Raw genomic sequence first — 17,770 nt, 5'->3', positions numbered from 1 at the left:
AAGAATTTTCCTAATAAAAAAATTTATAATCAATCTAATTAAAAATATTCACAAAAGTCAGCACTGCATAATGTTTTTAACTTAAATATTAAGTAAGTAAAAAGTAAAAAGAGAAAAGATAAACCCATACCCTAAAATCGAATATTTTTTAGTTGGCAAAAACCCACTCTTGTTTCAGTGGGGGAGGTCATCGGTAAGCATGAGCCAAACTTTGCTCCAAATGATCAACTTAACGAGATTGAGTTCCACGAATATGCAGGCTAAAAAGATGGTATTAGCTGCCATTGCAGTGGCAGTATGGCACACACCAACCACTAGCAATTACATTGTGCCCTTTTACAAAAAATTAAAAAGAAAGAGAACCTTAAACGGGCCTAGAAAACAGAAGGAGAAAACACAAAAAAGAAGAAGAGTCAAGCAAGAAAGAAGAAAACACTTGAGTTTGTACTGGTCTGAATTGCAAAAAAAAAATGGGCCAAAATTGCCCAAACTGTAATGACCAGTTTTGAATCTCTAATTTGAAAACCATGCTTTCAATGTAAAAGATTGCTTGTCAAGTTGGCTTGCTTTGATTTTCTGCAATATTGCAAGCGATTCCATAAGTATGGAAAAAGAAGAAATTATTAAAAAGAAAATGACAAATATTACAATATAACCTGCAAGTTGGCAGGAAGGCAAAACAAAACACAAACTCAGCCCTCCTGAAATAAATACCAACTAAACACAAAATTTTACAGCCTCGAATATAACATGAATCTGGGTAGCTTTTCGATACAGGATACTTCAAAAGTGTTTTCTACTTCAATATAGGGGTACCCCCCTTTGCACATTACATATTTCATTAGGCAAATGCAATGCGAAAAACATGACATATGCTATTTTCCTATAACATGGCCACCCGTCTTTACATAGCAACATCTGGATCCAATTTTCTCTGAATGGCGGCAGCAGCCTATAACAGTGGTGGAGACCTCAATATATTGAATCAAGATGATTGGAAAACCCAAAGTAGGGGCAGATCAAGTTTATTATACTCACCTCAAAATTTCCAATTTTGTACTGGTAAGCCATCTCCTCCCTCAGCTGAGCTTGCTCTTTCATTGCTTGCGCCTGTTATCCAAATGGAAACAAAGTGATAAAGCATGACTTGCCATCAAGTGATGGGTCAAGTAAATTAGAATTTAAGTGATCAATTGGAAACTAACCATTCCACCCTGCATTGACCTCTTTAAAGCTACCACCTGTTCTTCCTTGTGCTTTTCACGTTCTCGCATAAGTTCTTGCCTGAAAAGCAGAAATAATTAGAGCCCAGGTTAAGAGAGCTAATTTTTGCTTGACATTTATTTAGAAAAAAAAATGATGATAATGGTGAATAGTCTCTACAACTTATCATTTAACCTTCTTTTACTTTATTATAACACTTCTCCTTAAAACTTCTAAGTTTTATAGAGGAAGAACCGTAGCACCTTCTGTCATTTTTTAAATATGAACCCTTCAAACTCTCTTTTCTGGTTATTTTAACAGTCCCTTTTTTAAACAATTCACCAAGACCAATTATTAAGGTATATAGATAAAATCACACAAGTCAAAATACTGAATAATACCAAAATCACACAATAAAAATACTTAATAGTACCTTTTCAGATGAATGAAAATACTCTCTTGATAAAGACTCTGTAAAGTAAATTTATTCGACAGTATGGACAAAATCTGAAGGAAAAAGCTGTTCTCTCAATGCTAAATATGAAAGGATGGTCAACTTTTTAGGATATAAAATTCCAAATAAGGATCTCGTTTAATTTCATAAATAACAAGACATTCTAATAAAGAAGCAATAATAATAACAATTACATTAAAAAAATTTCCAGAAATTTAGGGCATAAAAGTTTTGTTTTACAGAAATCCAGTAAGAGATTGATAGAGTAACAAAGTACCGCTTAAAATTAGCATTGGTTGAAAATTCTCAATTCCTAACTGGTTTGATGCTGTTTTTTTCATGCTTTAGCTATTTGATTTGAGACAGATGAATACGAACACATGAAGAGGGTGATAAAAATTAAAAACAAGAATCTTTCTTCATCAGATCAAACAAGACAAAATCACAGAACTACTAGGATGCCAGGCTCTTTGCAACTTCAGGATAGATTCAAATAATGTAGCATGCACTGAAACATACCGACGCTGTTCTTCATCATCGAAGATAGTCCGTTCTTTCTGCTGTACTTTTTTAAAACCTTTCATCAGATCTTTTTCCATTTTACGTCTGTAATAGGCATCAAGGTTGTAATACCTGAAACCACAAACATTGAAAGGATTTATTGGCTTATTAATAGTCAGTAAACTGGATGGACTGATTTATAATGCAAAACCTTGCGTAAGGTGAAGATATCAACACAAGTGTCAAATAAGCAATTAGCACTACTCTCTAAAATAGATAAGACTGTATAACATCAACTAAATATATGAAATTAAATCCTAAAATCTTCTTTCTTTCTTTCTTTTTTTATGATGTGGAACCTTACCAAGGCATGGCCCTTTGGAGTAAACCACGGAACTGATAACAAATGACTCCTAAAATCTTCTCTTTATTTCATCCTGGCAATAAACTAAAAAGTGTATACCCCTTATTTCATCAACCATGTGCATTTTATGATTTAGACTAAAATAAATGAAAGACTGCCACATTTTTGTTACTGATTTGGGCCTATTTTTAAGTACTTATGTAGATGAAGAACCATGATGGTGATGATGATGATAACAAAAATAATAAAATCTACCCAATGGGCACCGTCTGTTATAATTTCACAATTTACTCCTTAATGTTAAAGCACCCACAACCTAGTTCCAGTCTCCAATAAGCACAGGTCTCTTCACCTATCCCTCCCCCAACCAGATCTCCTTTATTATTGGTTCAAAGCCTACATGCTTGCTCTTGCCTATGCTCTCAATGACCTGTCCATATGCTTATACCTATCTACTGATCGAGTCACGCTTCGGCCTTGATTTCCTCCCTTTTGCTAGTTTCACTAATGAAAACGTAGATTGACAAATAACACTTTGACTAGAGGAAAGATACACCTTCAACAGAGAAAAGACTACTGATATCCAGGAAAATTTGAGACAAGCCTAACAGAACCAGAGTCAATGAACCTCAAACTACTACTGATAAAAAGAGAGACTAATTCCGTTACAATTCTACACAAAAGAATGAAAAACAAGAGACTATTTAACTAACAGCAAAGAAGCTCACTTTTTAGAAGGAAAAGTAGCTGTATTGTGATCCTCCATGAATCTGCCAAAACAAAGAGGCATTAGACTTTTTTCTTTTTTTTGGATAGGTAATAAGCATTAAACATTTATACAATACTAAAGTTCTTTTGCAAAAATTTATTTATTGGTAAGTAATACACACCCCTATGGGCTTGAACCTATGACATCATCCCTCCACCTTGCACTCACAAGGATAGCAGGTGCAATTTGAGCTAGAGCTTATTGGGTAAACATTTTTACTCAATTTAGAATAAGAGGAAAAATAATTAATTTTATAAATTCTTTAAAAAATAAATAAAAAAAAAGTTTCTTTTAGAGGTTAACTCAATCCAATCAACATTTTTCTGTACTTACTGTTTAAACATCTGCTTCTCTCCCAATTAGGCAAACTTTCAAGGTTCACCTGCCAAGAAATATCACAAACAATTATCACATCCTAAGCATACGACCAATTTGAAAAACGAATACATATTAAGCATAAAAGTAATGCAATTCTAATGTCTTGCATCCTATGAAGCACAAACAGGGCAAAATCAAATAGTGTGTACATGCCTGCATGCATATATGCTATCTCTTACCCCATGATCAATTGGACGGTAGATCCAATCAAATGGTGTGGATGTGCCTGCATGCTTTATGCTCTCTCTCTCTCTCTCTCTCTCTCTCTCCAATACCAGATAGCTCTGTTCTTTTTTCTTTTTCTCTTTTAATAAAAAATAGGGAAAAGTTATCGGATTCTCTAAGGGCATTGGTTTAGGAAATATTTTTAGGAACTTTTTATAGGAAAAGAAAAAAGCAACTGATTTTTTAATAGCTTGTTATATTTCCCATAAAAATGGTATTAAAACTTTCCTAAAATTATCCATAACAAATGCCATAAGGAAAACCATTAACAGGACCCAAAAAAAAAATAATAATAATAATAATTCAATAAAGACAAAGGAGCCCCACCCATGTACACATGATGGGGACAAAAAGTACAACATCACAAAAGAAAAAACTCTCAAGAAACTCAAATGAAAATANCCTATGAAGCACAAACAGGGCAAAATCAAATAGTGTGTACATGCCTGCATGCATATATGCTATCTCTTACCCCATGATCAATTGGACGGTAGATCCAATCAAATGGTGTGGATGTGCCTGCATGCTTTATGCTCTCTCTCTCTCTCTCTCTCTCTCTCTCTCCAATACCAGATAGCTCTGTTCTTTTTTCTTTTTCTCTTTTAATAAAAAATAGGGAAAAGTTATCGGATTCTCTAAGGGCATTGGTTTAGGAAATATTTTTAGGAACTTTTTATAGGAAAAGAAAAAAGCAACTGATTTTTTAATAGCTTGTTATATTTCCCATAAAAATGGTATTAAAACTTTCCTAAAATTATCCATTAACAAATGCCATAAGGAAAACCATTAACAGGACCCAAAAAAAAAATAATAATAATAATAATTCAATAAAGACAAAGGAGCCCCACCCATGTACACATGATGGGGACAAAAAGTACAACATCACAAAAAGAAAAACTCTCAAGAAACTCAAATGAAAATAAACCGGACACATTAATCCACTCAAATATAGATTTGAGGAATGAAATTTTGAGATCTGGTCCATCTGGAACAGATTTCTCAGGTCCTCAAACATTCTAGCATCTCTCACACTAAAGACACCATATGAGACAGTGAGGGATCACATTCGAATCACACTATTGCTGCTTGTATCAAACCTGCCTTGCCAACTTGCTAGAAGCTCCACCACACCCCTCAACATTACCTGATGGACCCCAAACAAAACAAATACTATAATCCAAAGCTCTTGAGCAATAGGGCAGTAAAGAAGTAGAAGATTCGTAGTTTCCCCAGCCGACTACTGGCTTACACATACAACACCGGTATATAACCATTACCACGCTTCCTGAAAATATCAACGGTCAGGATTTTTCCTAAGGCCCCTCTTGGGACTCTAGGCTTCCACAATTTTTTCCAAGAAAAGGAAGATTAGGTTGAAGGGTGTAACAATGTGTGTCCACTTCCACTTCATCATATCTGACTGGAGTAAATTAGACCATAGAGGTTACAATGAATTCCAGTTCCAAATCCTATACAGCTATACTGTTGTAACAAAACTAATATCCCAATGATGGGACTCCCCAAAATGATCTAATGATCAGCCACTGATGCCTCTTGTATCACATGCTATTCAAAAATAATTTTGGGAATGTCTCCCTCAACAGTTATCCTCCAGACCAAGAGAGTCATACCAAAACTTTATGCAAGTGCCATCACCCACACTAAAACTACTGAACCTTAGAAAACCATCCCATCCTGACCCCTATGGTTTTTTTTTTTTTTTTTTTTTTTTTTTTTTTTTTTTAAATAATAAAACTTCATTGAAAGAAAATAATCAACTACAAAGAACCAAAGCACACAGCAAGTGTGCTGAGGTAAACATGAAAACAAACAAAACTAAGGTGGATGAAAAGTACAACTATTAACCAAAGCAGGTAAGGAGTTAAAAGTGAAAACACAAAAAGCCATTGTCCACCCAAGTAAAGTACAGAGAAAAGCTAGTTTCAGGTCTTGAGTTGAACTTTCGGTTCCTTCAAAAATCCGAGCATTTCTGTCCCCAAAATACCCCACATTAGGCAATGAGGAATCATGTTCCAAATAACCCCATCCCACCCAACCTCCAACCCCCCAACAAACACGCTGCCATATTTCGATCCACCACCTTCCGCCATAAGGCTCCTTCTCACATGCATACCCCTACAGCCCATTCCCCAATACAGCCTTGTTGAGCTCAACTAAATTTCTGATACCAAATTGCCACTCTGATTGTTTCACAAACTTCACTCCAATGCACTAGTTATACTTAAACTCATTCCCAAGTCCACCCACAAGAAATCTCTCTATAACGTATGCATGCAGCAAGCTACTCCAATGGAAATGGGAAAAAAAGACAAGTAGTAAGTAGGTAGGTTGAATAAACTATAAAGTACTCTCGATTAGTCTATTATCTTTGGTTGACTCTCTTCTCTATTTCACAATTTGAGTGAAATATAATCTATTACAATTTAATTTTTTCAACTTTATCATTACAACACTATTATTGCTCACCGATTCTATTTTAAGCTGATCAATCTATTTCTTTGCTATCCATTATTGTTTTAGAATATTTTCTACGTGTTTTCGAATATTTTTATGGTTGTTATCTTTAACCTAAAAATATAGAACTAGTTGAAGGCTCTTGCCTTATACGGTTTGGACATAAGCTTAAATAATATATAATTGAGATTAAACTCAATAAGGATTCAGTGTAAAACCTCATCTTTACACCTCCAATAAAATCTTTTCACATCAGAAATTTTCAATTAGATGAATAAGTATTTCCACACAATCAAAGCTCTAATAAAAACCTTTTCACCATATAATTATAAAATCTTTTGTAAAAAGAAAAGGCCCAAAAAAAAAAAAAAAAAAACCACCATTGGTGAAGAACAAGAAACACTACTAATCAAATGTTTATCAAAAAAAAAAGTACTAACAACTTTGCTACAGAAGCTGCCATTGACACCCTAATCATCCCGCTTAGGTTTTGTGGTTATCATACAAAAGGATTTCCTAGATGCAATTAGAGAAGCAGGTTGTACCTGATCTCCATGTGTGTGTCTTGCCATTCACTGGATAGGATTAAAAGTAATTTAAAATTATTGAATTTACAAAGAGAGACCAAACTTGCAGTCACCATTAGTTTGCTTGAAGTAAAGAATGTGGAAGAGGAGTATTTAGGTACACAATGCAGTGGATAGAGGCAGAGAAATTGGACTTTGCCTGGACCTACATGTTATAATAAATATTTTGGTTTGAGAAATCCATCGCCATAAGTTGCAAACAATTTGTGTTTTCGTGTTTCAATTTCTGGGCACCAAACTAGAGATAAGGATTTCACCTATTGGTGGAGGTCCGAATGAGATCTTAGGGACATAAGGGTGGCATCTCCAGCAATATTATTAAAGGATTTTCTTTTTCTTTTTCTTATTCTTTTTCACAAATTTCCTTCTTTTCTTTTCTTTTTTTTCTTTTTTTCCCTCCTAATTTTGGCATGGAATTTTATAACTATAGGGTAAAAAGGCTTTTGTTAGATTTGTGATTGTGTGTAGAAATACGTATTCATCAATTTAAAAAATTATGATGCGGAAATATTTCAATGGTGTAAAGATGAGGTTTTACACCAATTCCTTATTGAATTTAATCTCCATCTGATTTTATCATGAATGCTTTATAATATGTCTATAGCTGACGCTAGCCACTTGGGCCTTGGCACAAAGAAATTGTAGCCAGTCCCCTCAGAGATGAAAATTTGGCACAACCACAACCTCTATGTCTCTACTGTTTCCATATTGTTGTGTGCTCCGCCTCCATGCTCCCTTCATCTCTCTCTCTCTCCCTCACACACAGATTATCACATTGAAAGTTAAAAAGCAGAGGGAATTCAAGTTTTTACATATACCCATTATTAATGATAACGGCTAAGGAAAATGATATGTCTTGAACATGCTATAAGATGGTGAAATTGTGAGAGATAGAATACCTGTTTTACTTCTGCCAACCATGCAGTGAACTCTGGCCGTTTGTTCCTACAAAGTACAAAGCATCATGTAAACAAAAACAGTCAATTTCTTTCATACAAAATTGAATAATCAGTTAGCTAACAAGAAAACTACAATCGAAATCTTCATATTATCTCATTCTTATTTCTCATTTTCCGAAAGAAAAATTGCCATGCATTTATTCTCTCCACAGCCAATGATCCTAAATAATTTTAAACAAAAGCAAAAATTAAAAGTCAATTAAGTGTGCATACTTTATTTACAACACAAAATTCAAAAAAAAAAAAAAATTGTTTTGTTTTGTTTTTTTTTTTTTTTTTTTTTTTTTTTTTTTTTTCAGATTTTCTCAGCAACCAAACACAAACACAAACCCTAACCAGTGACTTACCACATATCGGTTTCTCTGATAATCCCATACTTCCCCCACGAGTTCGTCACCGCTCCCTTCTTTCCTCTTTCTCTCTTCTCCTTCTTCTTCTTCTTACGTTTCTCTCTCCTCTTTCTCTCTTCTTCTTTCTCTCTCTTCCTCCTCCTCCTCTCTTTCTCTTTCCTTCTCCTTCTCCTTTCTCTCTCCTCATCCTCTCTCCCTCTCCTCTTCTTCCTCCTCCTCCTCTCGCCCTCGCTCTCACTCTCCGCCTCCGAATCCGAACCACTGTCCTGATCCGATTCCGAATCAGAATACTCCGATTCCGAGTCCGAACCCGAACTCGAATTCTCTTCGCTACTGTACCGCCTTCGCGATTTCCTCTTCTTTCTCCTCTCACTTTTCCCGTGCTTTTTTCTCAAATCCTCTTCCTCTTCCGAATCGGAACTTTCCCGCGCTTTTCTTCGAGACTTAACTCCTTTTCTCTCTTCTCCGGAACCGGAATCTGAATCGGTACCGGAATGCTCTCGCGCTTTCCTGGATTTTCTCTTCGACGGAGCTTCGGTTTCTTCTTCTTCTTCTTCTTCCTCATTTGCTCGCTTATCTGGCAGCGCACCGTTTCGATCTTTTGCCATTTTCGTTTTTGGTTTTGAAGATTTTTTTTTTTTTTTTTTGACAGTGAGAGAGGGAAGGTAATACGAGCTACGAAACAGAAACGGGACAGGGATGGAGCTATTTATATTGGTTTCGGATTTGACGTATCTGGGCCGAAGGTTAACATATGCGTTTCGGCAGAAACTAGGCCCAAATGTTTTCTTTTTTAAGAAACAACTAGACCCAAAAATTGGATAAATCCTTTTATCTCATATAGATCAGTCCACCCATTCGTGGGTTTCTTTTTTCTTTTTCTTTTTGGAACAAAATTAAAAATAAAAATTAAAAAAATAAAAAGAGGAGTAGTGATTGTAGAAGTTTTTGAAAATATAATGAATATCCAAATTTTGTTTACGTAAAATATGTGTGTGATATTTTGCTACTAGACATTTCTCACAAGTGTTCAATGGACAATATTTGTAATTGTGCTTCTTAGTTAATAAACAGAGCAAGACTTATGTGCTATTTCTTAAGTTCTCCTTTTAAAATTCTGCTATGTGACTTTTTTCTCATGGGATGAAGATGTATTTTTTAATTAAGCAGAATCTTAAAATAGGAATTTAAGGAGCACCTAAGATATTGTATATAAGTTTTGTCTTAATAAATAAATCCTCTTTCTTATCAAAAATAAAATAAAATAAAATAAAATCTTAGAGCTTGTAACTTGTAAAAAATTATATATTGACTTTTTAATTTTAACAAATTATATATATATATATATATTAAAAACCACTAATGAAGCAACTTATTTTGTGAGAGAAAAATTTTTGATTGATGCCTATTATACTCAATTGGAATTGTTTTCTTCTATGATCGACCATCATACATCAATAACTCGAAATTAGATCAGTTTTTCCTCAACTAATAAATGCTTGGACAAATAATTTTCTACCTAATGGGGAGATAATTGGATAGATGACATAATCCTATATTTATTACAAAACCAATCAACCTTAAAAACAAATGAATTCTTTTGTGAAAAGATTTTCGGACTAAAAATTTGCTAGTGGAAATTATTGTGTAATAGATGATAAAGAAGAAGAGTCAATATTTTGTGAACCATGCAGATTAACACTTGTCATCTAACAAATCACATTGAATGAATAAAATTTATGAAAAATTTAATTAGATCATTTTGATGTCAAAAGCCCCCTCCTATTTTCAGAAATGACACAAACTTCCGGTTTTGATACTACAAGTCTACAACCATTTATATGCTATTATAAATGGAGCCCAAAATCAAATACATAGTTTTCAAATTACATTTTCATCTAGAATAACCTCAAAATAAGAAAATAAAGAAATGTTTTTTAAATAAATAATAATAACCTCAAGGGTTTAAGTGTCAGTTTCTACTTTCTAATGAGGAGGAGGTTTTCAATAGAGGCTAATGTAATTAACCTCTTAAACTAATGTCCACTCATGAGATGTCATTTCAACCAATTGTTCTGATTCATATACATGCCCTCAACATTAATAGACTGAAACAAAACCACTTGAACGCACAAGGCATTTTGCATATTGCAAATCAAATCCTAAACTAGGCAAATTTTAGAACAAATATTTCGAGTGTCATCTCTAAGCATTTATTATATAAAATCGTAGGGAAACAAAGGAAAAGAGAACATCAATAATCAGAATAAAGTTTTTGACATGAGTGCCATATTGTTTCATATTTTGAGTGTGGCATTCAAAAACTTAATTTTCACAAATACTAGTAGTTCCAAACTGCTCGCTGAATCTTAGAACTGATCACAATAGTTAAAAGTATTTTGAAGTGTGCACTATAATTGCATATCAATATGCCATAATCAAGCAAATGCATCCATCAAAAGCCATGCACCATTTTAGGTTTTTCCTGTCTTGAGTTTAGAATACTATCTGTTTCCTCATTTTGATCTATTTTGTCAGCTTTCATGCTCTCTAAAAGCCCATCCACTTCTTTCCCACCCCTGATATACGCCTTGAACAAAACATGGTACATTTCCCTGTCCAATGGAACAGTAGTCTTCAAAGAGCCCAGAAAAGCTTCAACTTCTTCAATACCTCCATTATCACCGAGCCAATTCAATATGCTTGAAATCAGTGTAGCTTTAGGCCGCCACCCTTTATTTTCTGCCCGTACAGCCAAAGCTTCCTTCATGCATTCAAAAGCCTTCTCCATATTCTGCTTATCCACATAGCCTGCTGCAAGAATTGCCCAACTATTTGGGGTTGGAGTCTTCCCTTTATTGACTTTATCTCGAAGTATAGTTTCAGCTTTTTCAATCAGTCCCTTCTGACAATACCCAATAAGGAGAATGTTTGGCACGCGGAAATCATAACAGTGGCAGGATGACTCCCACTCCTCAAGCAACTTTTCAGTTTCTTCGAACTCCCCAAGCTTCACTAGAGAACCCAGCATGGTTATATAATCCCTGTTGATTTGCTTCTTACAATTGGATTTTTCAAGTCCCCACAACCTCATCATCTCATCTTTATTTCCAAGACTTGCATGGAGTGAAATGAGATTATTGTAGCCAAGTGCATCTTTATTTACCTTTTCCTCACATTTCTTCAGGTAAATCAGTGCTTTCTCACGCATACTTGCTTTGATGCAATAGTTGGCCACCATTGAATAAGTGGTCCAGTCCATAGAGATGTGGGGTATGCTCTCCATTTCTTCTAAAACTTTCTCCATGCTTTTAAGATCAGATCTTGCACCATATGAATTTATGCAAATTTTGTAGCTAAAATGGTCAGGGGAGACACCATTTTCCTTCATTTCTGATAAGACATCAGGGACTTTCTCAATCTGGCCAGTGTTTGTATATAGGCACATGATATCATTGTAGATGAGAGGACTGAAAGTAAAACCTACATCTTTCATCTTCTGCAAGTGAGAGAGAGACTTGTCAACATTGCCTTCCCTGACATAACAATTTAAAAGAGCACCATAAATTTTGTCAATTTTGTCTTGATCACTCAAGTTATTAAAGTAGTTTTCTGCAGAATCCAGCCCACGAACTCTACCAATCAGGTCTAACTGCACAGCCCGATCACCTGGTGAGAATGAGCAGAGTCCCTTGCTACTCACCCACTCTGAAACCTACAGCAGAGGATTAACATGGTGACTTCAACTACAGTGACAAACAAGAAACCACAGATCTCCTAGACATTCCAAAGTTTGAAAATTAATCAGAAAAAAGAAAAAGGAAGAGTAAGGAGAAAAGCATGATATAAATCTAATAAAAGAGTTTAGGTAGAAATATAGGAGAAGACACTATATATATAGTGTGTGTATTGCTGGTGTTTCCCTTCTTTTTTTTGGGGAGTGGGTGTGGTTATGGATGCATGTACGAGCGAGAAATCATCCTCAAACGTGGACGTAAGATGCCCCAAGCCTTAAGCCAGAAGCAGAAAAAGCTTTCAAAAGCTCATTTTCAAAGGTTACTGGCATCATAAATGTTGAATATATTAATGAAAAACAGTTAACATTTGCTGGAAGATTAATTTTACCACCACTCTCACAAATTCACTCAAATCTGGAAATTTTGCTCCTTTCAGTAAGCCATGGAATGCCAGCAATAATAGTTCATTTCTCAATAACTCTTTATAGTAGGTTTTGCCAATTAAAAAAAAAAAAAAAAAGTAATAACTTAAGATAGATGTATAATATACTGTTGTTTTTAATATTTATGGAGTTTATCCCACAAATGCGCCAACTGGCATTGCTAGTATCTTATTCCAAGATGAAGTTACTACCACTAGACAGAATAATCAACCTATGTAAAAAAGCATTAAGAATGTCAATACACACACACACACACACAAGGATCTAATTGTACAACTTTTTCTATTTTAATCTGCCCTCTTGGTGCCTAGCAAGAGGCCATAAAAATATAGCTTGATGCCAATGCTAAACACCATTCCTTCTGTTATACATTCCTGCACCTGAAAGAGAACTCAAGAAATTTTTTCACATTCCTGCACATGAAAAAGAACTCAAGAAATTGTTTATGCTCTAACATGAGCAGGTATGCTCTTCTTGATATTCTAGCTTATTATAGAGATGCCGGAAAATTCACAATCAGAGTACTCCATCCCTTCCCAGATCAAACAACTCCAGAAGAGCCCATGACATGGTCAGCAATGGAGGGAAATTGGGAGAATTTGATGAGGAAAACAATTCTTAGTTGGAAATTCACATACAGGTTTGAGAGTAAAAGAAAGTTTACAAATCCAAAATGTAAAGTTACTAATCCACATGACACCTCCCAGTCCCACTATCTGTAGGATCAGATTTTCAGGGATTATGGACACAATACTTTCAGTATTTGCAGTGTCAAGAAGATTTCAGTCAACTAACCAATGCTAGAAGATCCATGTCAAGCAATATATGGTTCAAATTAGAGATTCAGTAAATGGAGAAGGATTTCTGTGTGGGTCCAAAGAACCAACCTTCAAACTGACATCATATGGATACTTAAAAAGATATATTGCACCAAGAGTAAACAAAGGCATCTACCAGCTTGAAACAAGTCAGTCAAAAATATGCACATCAATCCATTCCTTTTTCCACACTAGTATTCCTCATCTTATTTACTCTGATTTTAAGGGTGAGATTGTGGGTTTACATCTCGCTAGCGTCTCTAAATCTCAAGCACAAATTATCAGAACAAGAACTCAAAAACACACACACACACACACACATACACACACACAGATATATATATATATATATATATTCTGGCAACTCAAAAACCCATCACCCACCACAAATTGCTTAGAAGATCTTAGCAAAAGAGATTATATAAATTTCAACCCTCTTATAAATTTCATCTTCTGCAACCAGGGAAAACAAAAGGTCCTCTTAATCTGACCTAGCCCTTTTGATGATGAGTTACTCATTTGCCCAAAGACCCAAAACCCAAATAATACACCAAACCCATTCTTTCTTTGTTTAGCTCTTTTTCCACCATTTCTCAACAACCAAACAGAGAACCTCCTCAACTGTGAGCAATACAACTCTTTACCATTATTGAAGCAAATTTTCCATCATTCAATCAAAAACAAACCAGCATTTCAAAATAAACCCAGAGTATCTTTCCTTTTGTTCAACATTTCCAAAGCAGCTACAATAAAATCCTCAAGCTACATGTAAAATAATAATAATAATTTACTCAGCAACCAAAAAGAGCATTACCCAGAAAATAAACTGACCTCGAGAGCTTGGTTGTAGCGCCTGCGAGCTCGGAGGTCGCGGACAATGCGCTGGAGCTCAAGGTTCTTGACTTCGTTTCCTTCTTGCACCCACTGATCAAGCACTGGGACTACACTGAAGGAAGGGTCCCCCATAGGACAAATTCTTGAGAAGAGGTTTTTCCTGCTAGTGGTAGTGGTACCATGCTTTCCCGTGCTGTAAGATCTTACTATTAGGATTGCATTAGTTGTGAGGTCTCGGGACCTGTTCAGGATTGCGAACATCATTTTTGATGTCATGGAATGAAACAAACTTTTCCAGAATTTGTGTGTGGGGGATTTAACAGTTTGCCCCTTGGATTGAGGAGGCTTTTAGTTTAGGGTAGGATTTTTGCCTTGTGTTGAAGAGGGTTTAGGGTTTAGGGGCCTCTGAGTCTTTGGCAAGCTCCTTTATTTTTTAATTGAAATAATGTTCATATATCAAATTTCTCAACAAAAAAAAAAAAAATCTTATCTTAAAAAAAATCGCGTTAATTTAAATATATATATATATATATCTCCTTTTTTCCTTTTTTTCTTTTTTCTCATCTTTTCCTCTCTTTTTTTATACGTCTTCAATTCTATCAAAATAAATCCAAGTTGATATAATCTCCAAAAAAAAAAAAAAAACTAGAAAATATAAAGAGAGGTAGCTAATTTTATGGGATATGGAGAGACATGGTGGAAAAAAAATATATAATGGTAAAATTTTTAAAATATTAATTTAATAAAAGTTTAGATGATATAATATTGCTTATTGTCCTTTTAAATCCTTGATATCATCTCTACATGATATCATTTCTACTTCATAGTATATTTCCTCTCCTACTTATATCTTTAGCCTTAATTAGAGAGTTGATAAATAATGAAATGAAATAGAATAGAAATGAATGAAATGGAATGGAAAATAAATATATGAAATGGAATTAAGTAATATTATTTGGATATTTAAAAAAAAAAAAAAAAAGGAAACGAATTGAAGGTAGATAACCTTTTTTGGGCGTAATATAGAGGTATATAAATGGAATCATTTTATAATAATAATATTATTAGACCTCTATTTTAAAATAAAAGACTTAATATATAGGGGTATTTTGGTATAGCCTTATTAGTATAGCCTTGTTACCTGTGCTTTGCGCATGCAATGAGGGTTTTTTTTTTTTTTTTTTTTTTTTTTTTTTTAAGATTAGTGTCATAATTTTTTTTTTTTTAATTTTGGATAAGTTTGTTTTGAATGCATGAATTAGTAGGAGAGTGTTCTATTTTATAGGCATTTTAAGTGGAGTTGGAGATATATTTTTAGAGAGATGCTACATCTACAACAATTTTACAACATTTTTACAACAAATCACAGGTGGTTAGTTGTTATTAGTTTAAATTTGAAACTAACACTAAGATTAATTTTTTGCCCTAACAATAACAACTAGTAACAACCTGCCACTTAGGATTTATTGTAAAAATATTATAAACATATCATTTCTCATATTTTAATCGTATTGTCCTCAATTTTTTCCCTCTTAAACATAAGATTTAAGAGTATTTTTAAGGTATGTCCGAACCACTTAAAAGTCTAGTTCAAATAGTAGAATCTCTTATAGATAATATAGATATCAAATAAATAACAGTTGAATTTGTTTTTGTAGATTACCTATTTTATTTTGATCGAATATCTTGAAGTTCCTAGTTATAGATGTTGACAAAGAATCCTAATCAGCCTACAAAAAGTAATATCTCGATAATGATTATTATTATCATAAAAGGTTGTCAAGGACGTTTTTGTGACAAAGCCAGAAATGCAAGATTAGCCCAAATTTCCCCTTGAGTTCTTTAGAAAATGTTTATTTATGGAGAATTAAGCCCAAAATTCCAAACGTATAATAAACAAAAGGCTAATGGTGCTTTAACAAGAAAGACATCAAAATGTCATAACTGAAATACAAGAAAATGTAGAAAAGTTACACAAGTTCGAAACTTCGACCTACAGTTAACAAGAAGAGAAAATTGAGAGGTGTAGTGAGGAAGAGAGGGAAGGTTCCCCAGTACCCATATTTTCACCCCTAAGTTTCAGAATTATGAGAATATTGGCTGGTTGAATGGGCTTTTGCTCTAAAGTTTCAGCTATGTGGGTAAAACATAGTTGGTTGGTTTTTTAGCTGAAGCGAGACTCTTGTTTTGAGATTAGGGTGTTGCTCTCAGAGTAAAATGTGATTGGTTTGTTTTGAATCTGATTGAGGCCTTTTATATTGAGTTTGGGGTGCTCTAAGTGATTGGTTTTTAGGATAAAGATGAGGCTATGGACCTCCATGATGCTAAACTAATGTTTGGTTCAGATTTGCTTTTGTTTGGATAAAAGGAAGGCTTACTTTTATCATCATTAAGGGAAATGCTCAACCAAACCCTCATTAGGCCCCCATTTTCAATTTTTTTAGACCATTGGAAGGCTCACCTAAATGAGGGCTAGCAATTGAAGTTGGCTAATGAGAGCCAACCATTTTTAAAGGAAAAATGGGTTCAGGCAGAAACTTTAGGTCACAGTCAGCCAGAGCAAAAAAATTCTTTTGAGGTGGAACTTTCGGGTACAAGACCTCTCCCATGAGCCTAAGGTGCTACCAATGTCCCTTGCCCATTTGGTAGCACACATGGGTTGGGCTCATGCAAAAGGTCCGAAAGGAACCGATCCATAACCTCCAAACCACATTCTCTCAATTTCCCTCATAAGTCATATGAGCTTGGGCCATGCTTAAAATAATAAAATAAAATATAATACATGAATTGAGCCCACAAGGAAGTCGAGCTTGGTTGAATTGGGTTTTTACGAAATGTGTTGCGAAAAATGGGTATCAACATTAGCCCCTCAAGCATGCGTGTTGCTTGCTTCAGGCGTGTGAGTAGTTGATGTTTCTCATTACTTGTAGATGTTGCAGTTTTGCGAATTAGTTTACCCAAACGCTTTATTTTTTGTTGAGATGTCATGGATCACAAAGCCAACTTGTATAAAAACATTGGTTGAAGAAGTCATTTTTTAAAAAATTTGTGGGTCATGGACAGAGGCACTTGATGTTTATTTGTTCCACTAAAGAACACCAATCAGCTAATACATGTAGCATCTTATGCATAATATGATTCAAAGTACCTCGAGAAAAGCTATAAGGATTGGCTTTCATGCTCACATGTAACTTTAGAATCTTCTCCTTGATGACTTTTGTGACCACTATGGTGATTTTAACATCTCTTTATAGTGTCTTTCATGCTACTTAAGGTAACTTTAGCCCTTTACAGCACTTAAATGGCTTGCCTTTCATGAAGGCCATGTAGCTTTAGCCTTGTTTTCTTTAAAAACTTTGGCCTTCACACTACTTTCTCTTATAACACATATTGTTCTTTCTTGACTTTTACATCTTAGATTCCTTAGGGCCCGTTTGGTTTATATGTTTAAATAACAGTTTTTAATTTTTTTAGTAATACGTGTGGGTGAAAAAGTGTGTAAAAATACGTGTAATATTTAAAAACTGAAAACATATGTTTAAATACATATACCAAACGGGCCTTTAGTTTTCCTGAAACTTTCTCATGCCACTTATATCTTTCTTTTTATTTTCCTTAAACCAACACACTAGTTTTCTCTACATTTTCAATAGCCCTTTCTTTTATTGCTTTT

The 17,770-nt window shown here is 34.4% G+C and overlaps 2 protein-coding genes across 2 annotated transcripts; both read right to left on the bottom strand.

Moving 5' to 3' along the window:
• Nucleotides 1-603: 603 nt before the first annotated feature.
• On the bottom strand, nucleotides 604-8,947 carry LOC112030883 (DEAD-box ATP-dependent RNA helicase 42). The gene is given in 9 exon segments (XM_024063554.2): nucleotides 604-952; nucleotides 1,039-1,110; nucleotides 1,206-1,284; nucleotides 2,177-2,290; nucleotides 3,251-3,292; nucleotides 3,625-3,646; nucleotides 3,649-3,673; nucleotides 7,856-7,901; nucleotides 8,263-8,947. Coding segments are annotated over 9 exon segments (1,059 nt in total). The 5' UTR covers nucleotides 8,874-8,947; the 3' UTR covers nucleotides 604-904.
• Nucleotides 8,948-10,496: 1,549 nt separating this feature from the next.
• Nucleotides 10,497-14,534, bottom strand: LOC112030905 (pentatricopeptide repeat-containing protein At4g21705, mitochondrial). Its single transcript, XM_024063581.2, has 2 exons — nucleotides 14,095-14,534; nucleotides 10,497-11,980 (listed from the first exon to the last, which is right to left on the bottom strand). The coding sequence occupies exons 1-2, from the start codon at nucleotides 14,371-14,373 to the stop codon at nucleotides 10,721-10,723; spliced, it is 1,539 nt and encodes a 512-aa protein (XP_023919349.2). The 5' UTR covers nucleotides 14,374-14,534; the 3' UTR covers nucleotides 10,497-10,720.
• Between the last annotated feature and the right edge of the window lie 3,236 nt (nucleotides 14,535-17,770).

The sequence above is a fragment of the Quercus suber genome, unplaced genomic scaffold (assembly GCF_002906115.3).
Source record: "Quercus suber isolate HL8 unplaced genomic scaffold, Cork oak 2.0 scaffold_475, whole genome shotgun sequence".
NCBI classification, from domain to species: domain Eukaryota; kingdom Viridiplantae; phylum Streptophyta; class Magnoliopsida; order Fagales; family Fagaceae; genus Quercus; species Quercus suber.
Note: the sequence above shows the minus strand (reverse complement) of the source record. Positions and strands in the feature narration are given on the sequence as shown.

Coding starts and splice junctions, on each gene's coding strand:
- LOC112030905 (XM_024063581.2), bottom strand. CDS start 14,373: ATGACATCAAAAATGATGTTCGCAATCCTGAACAGGTCCCGAGACCTC. Junction 11,981..14,094: donor GCTACAACCAAGCTCTCGAG/GTCAGTTTATTT, acceptor CCTCTGCTGTAG/GTTTCAGAGTGGGTGAGTAG.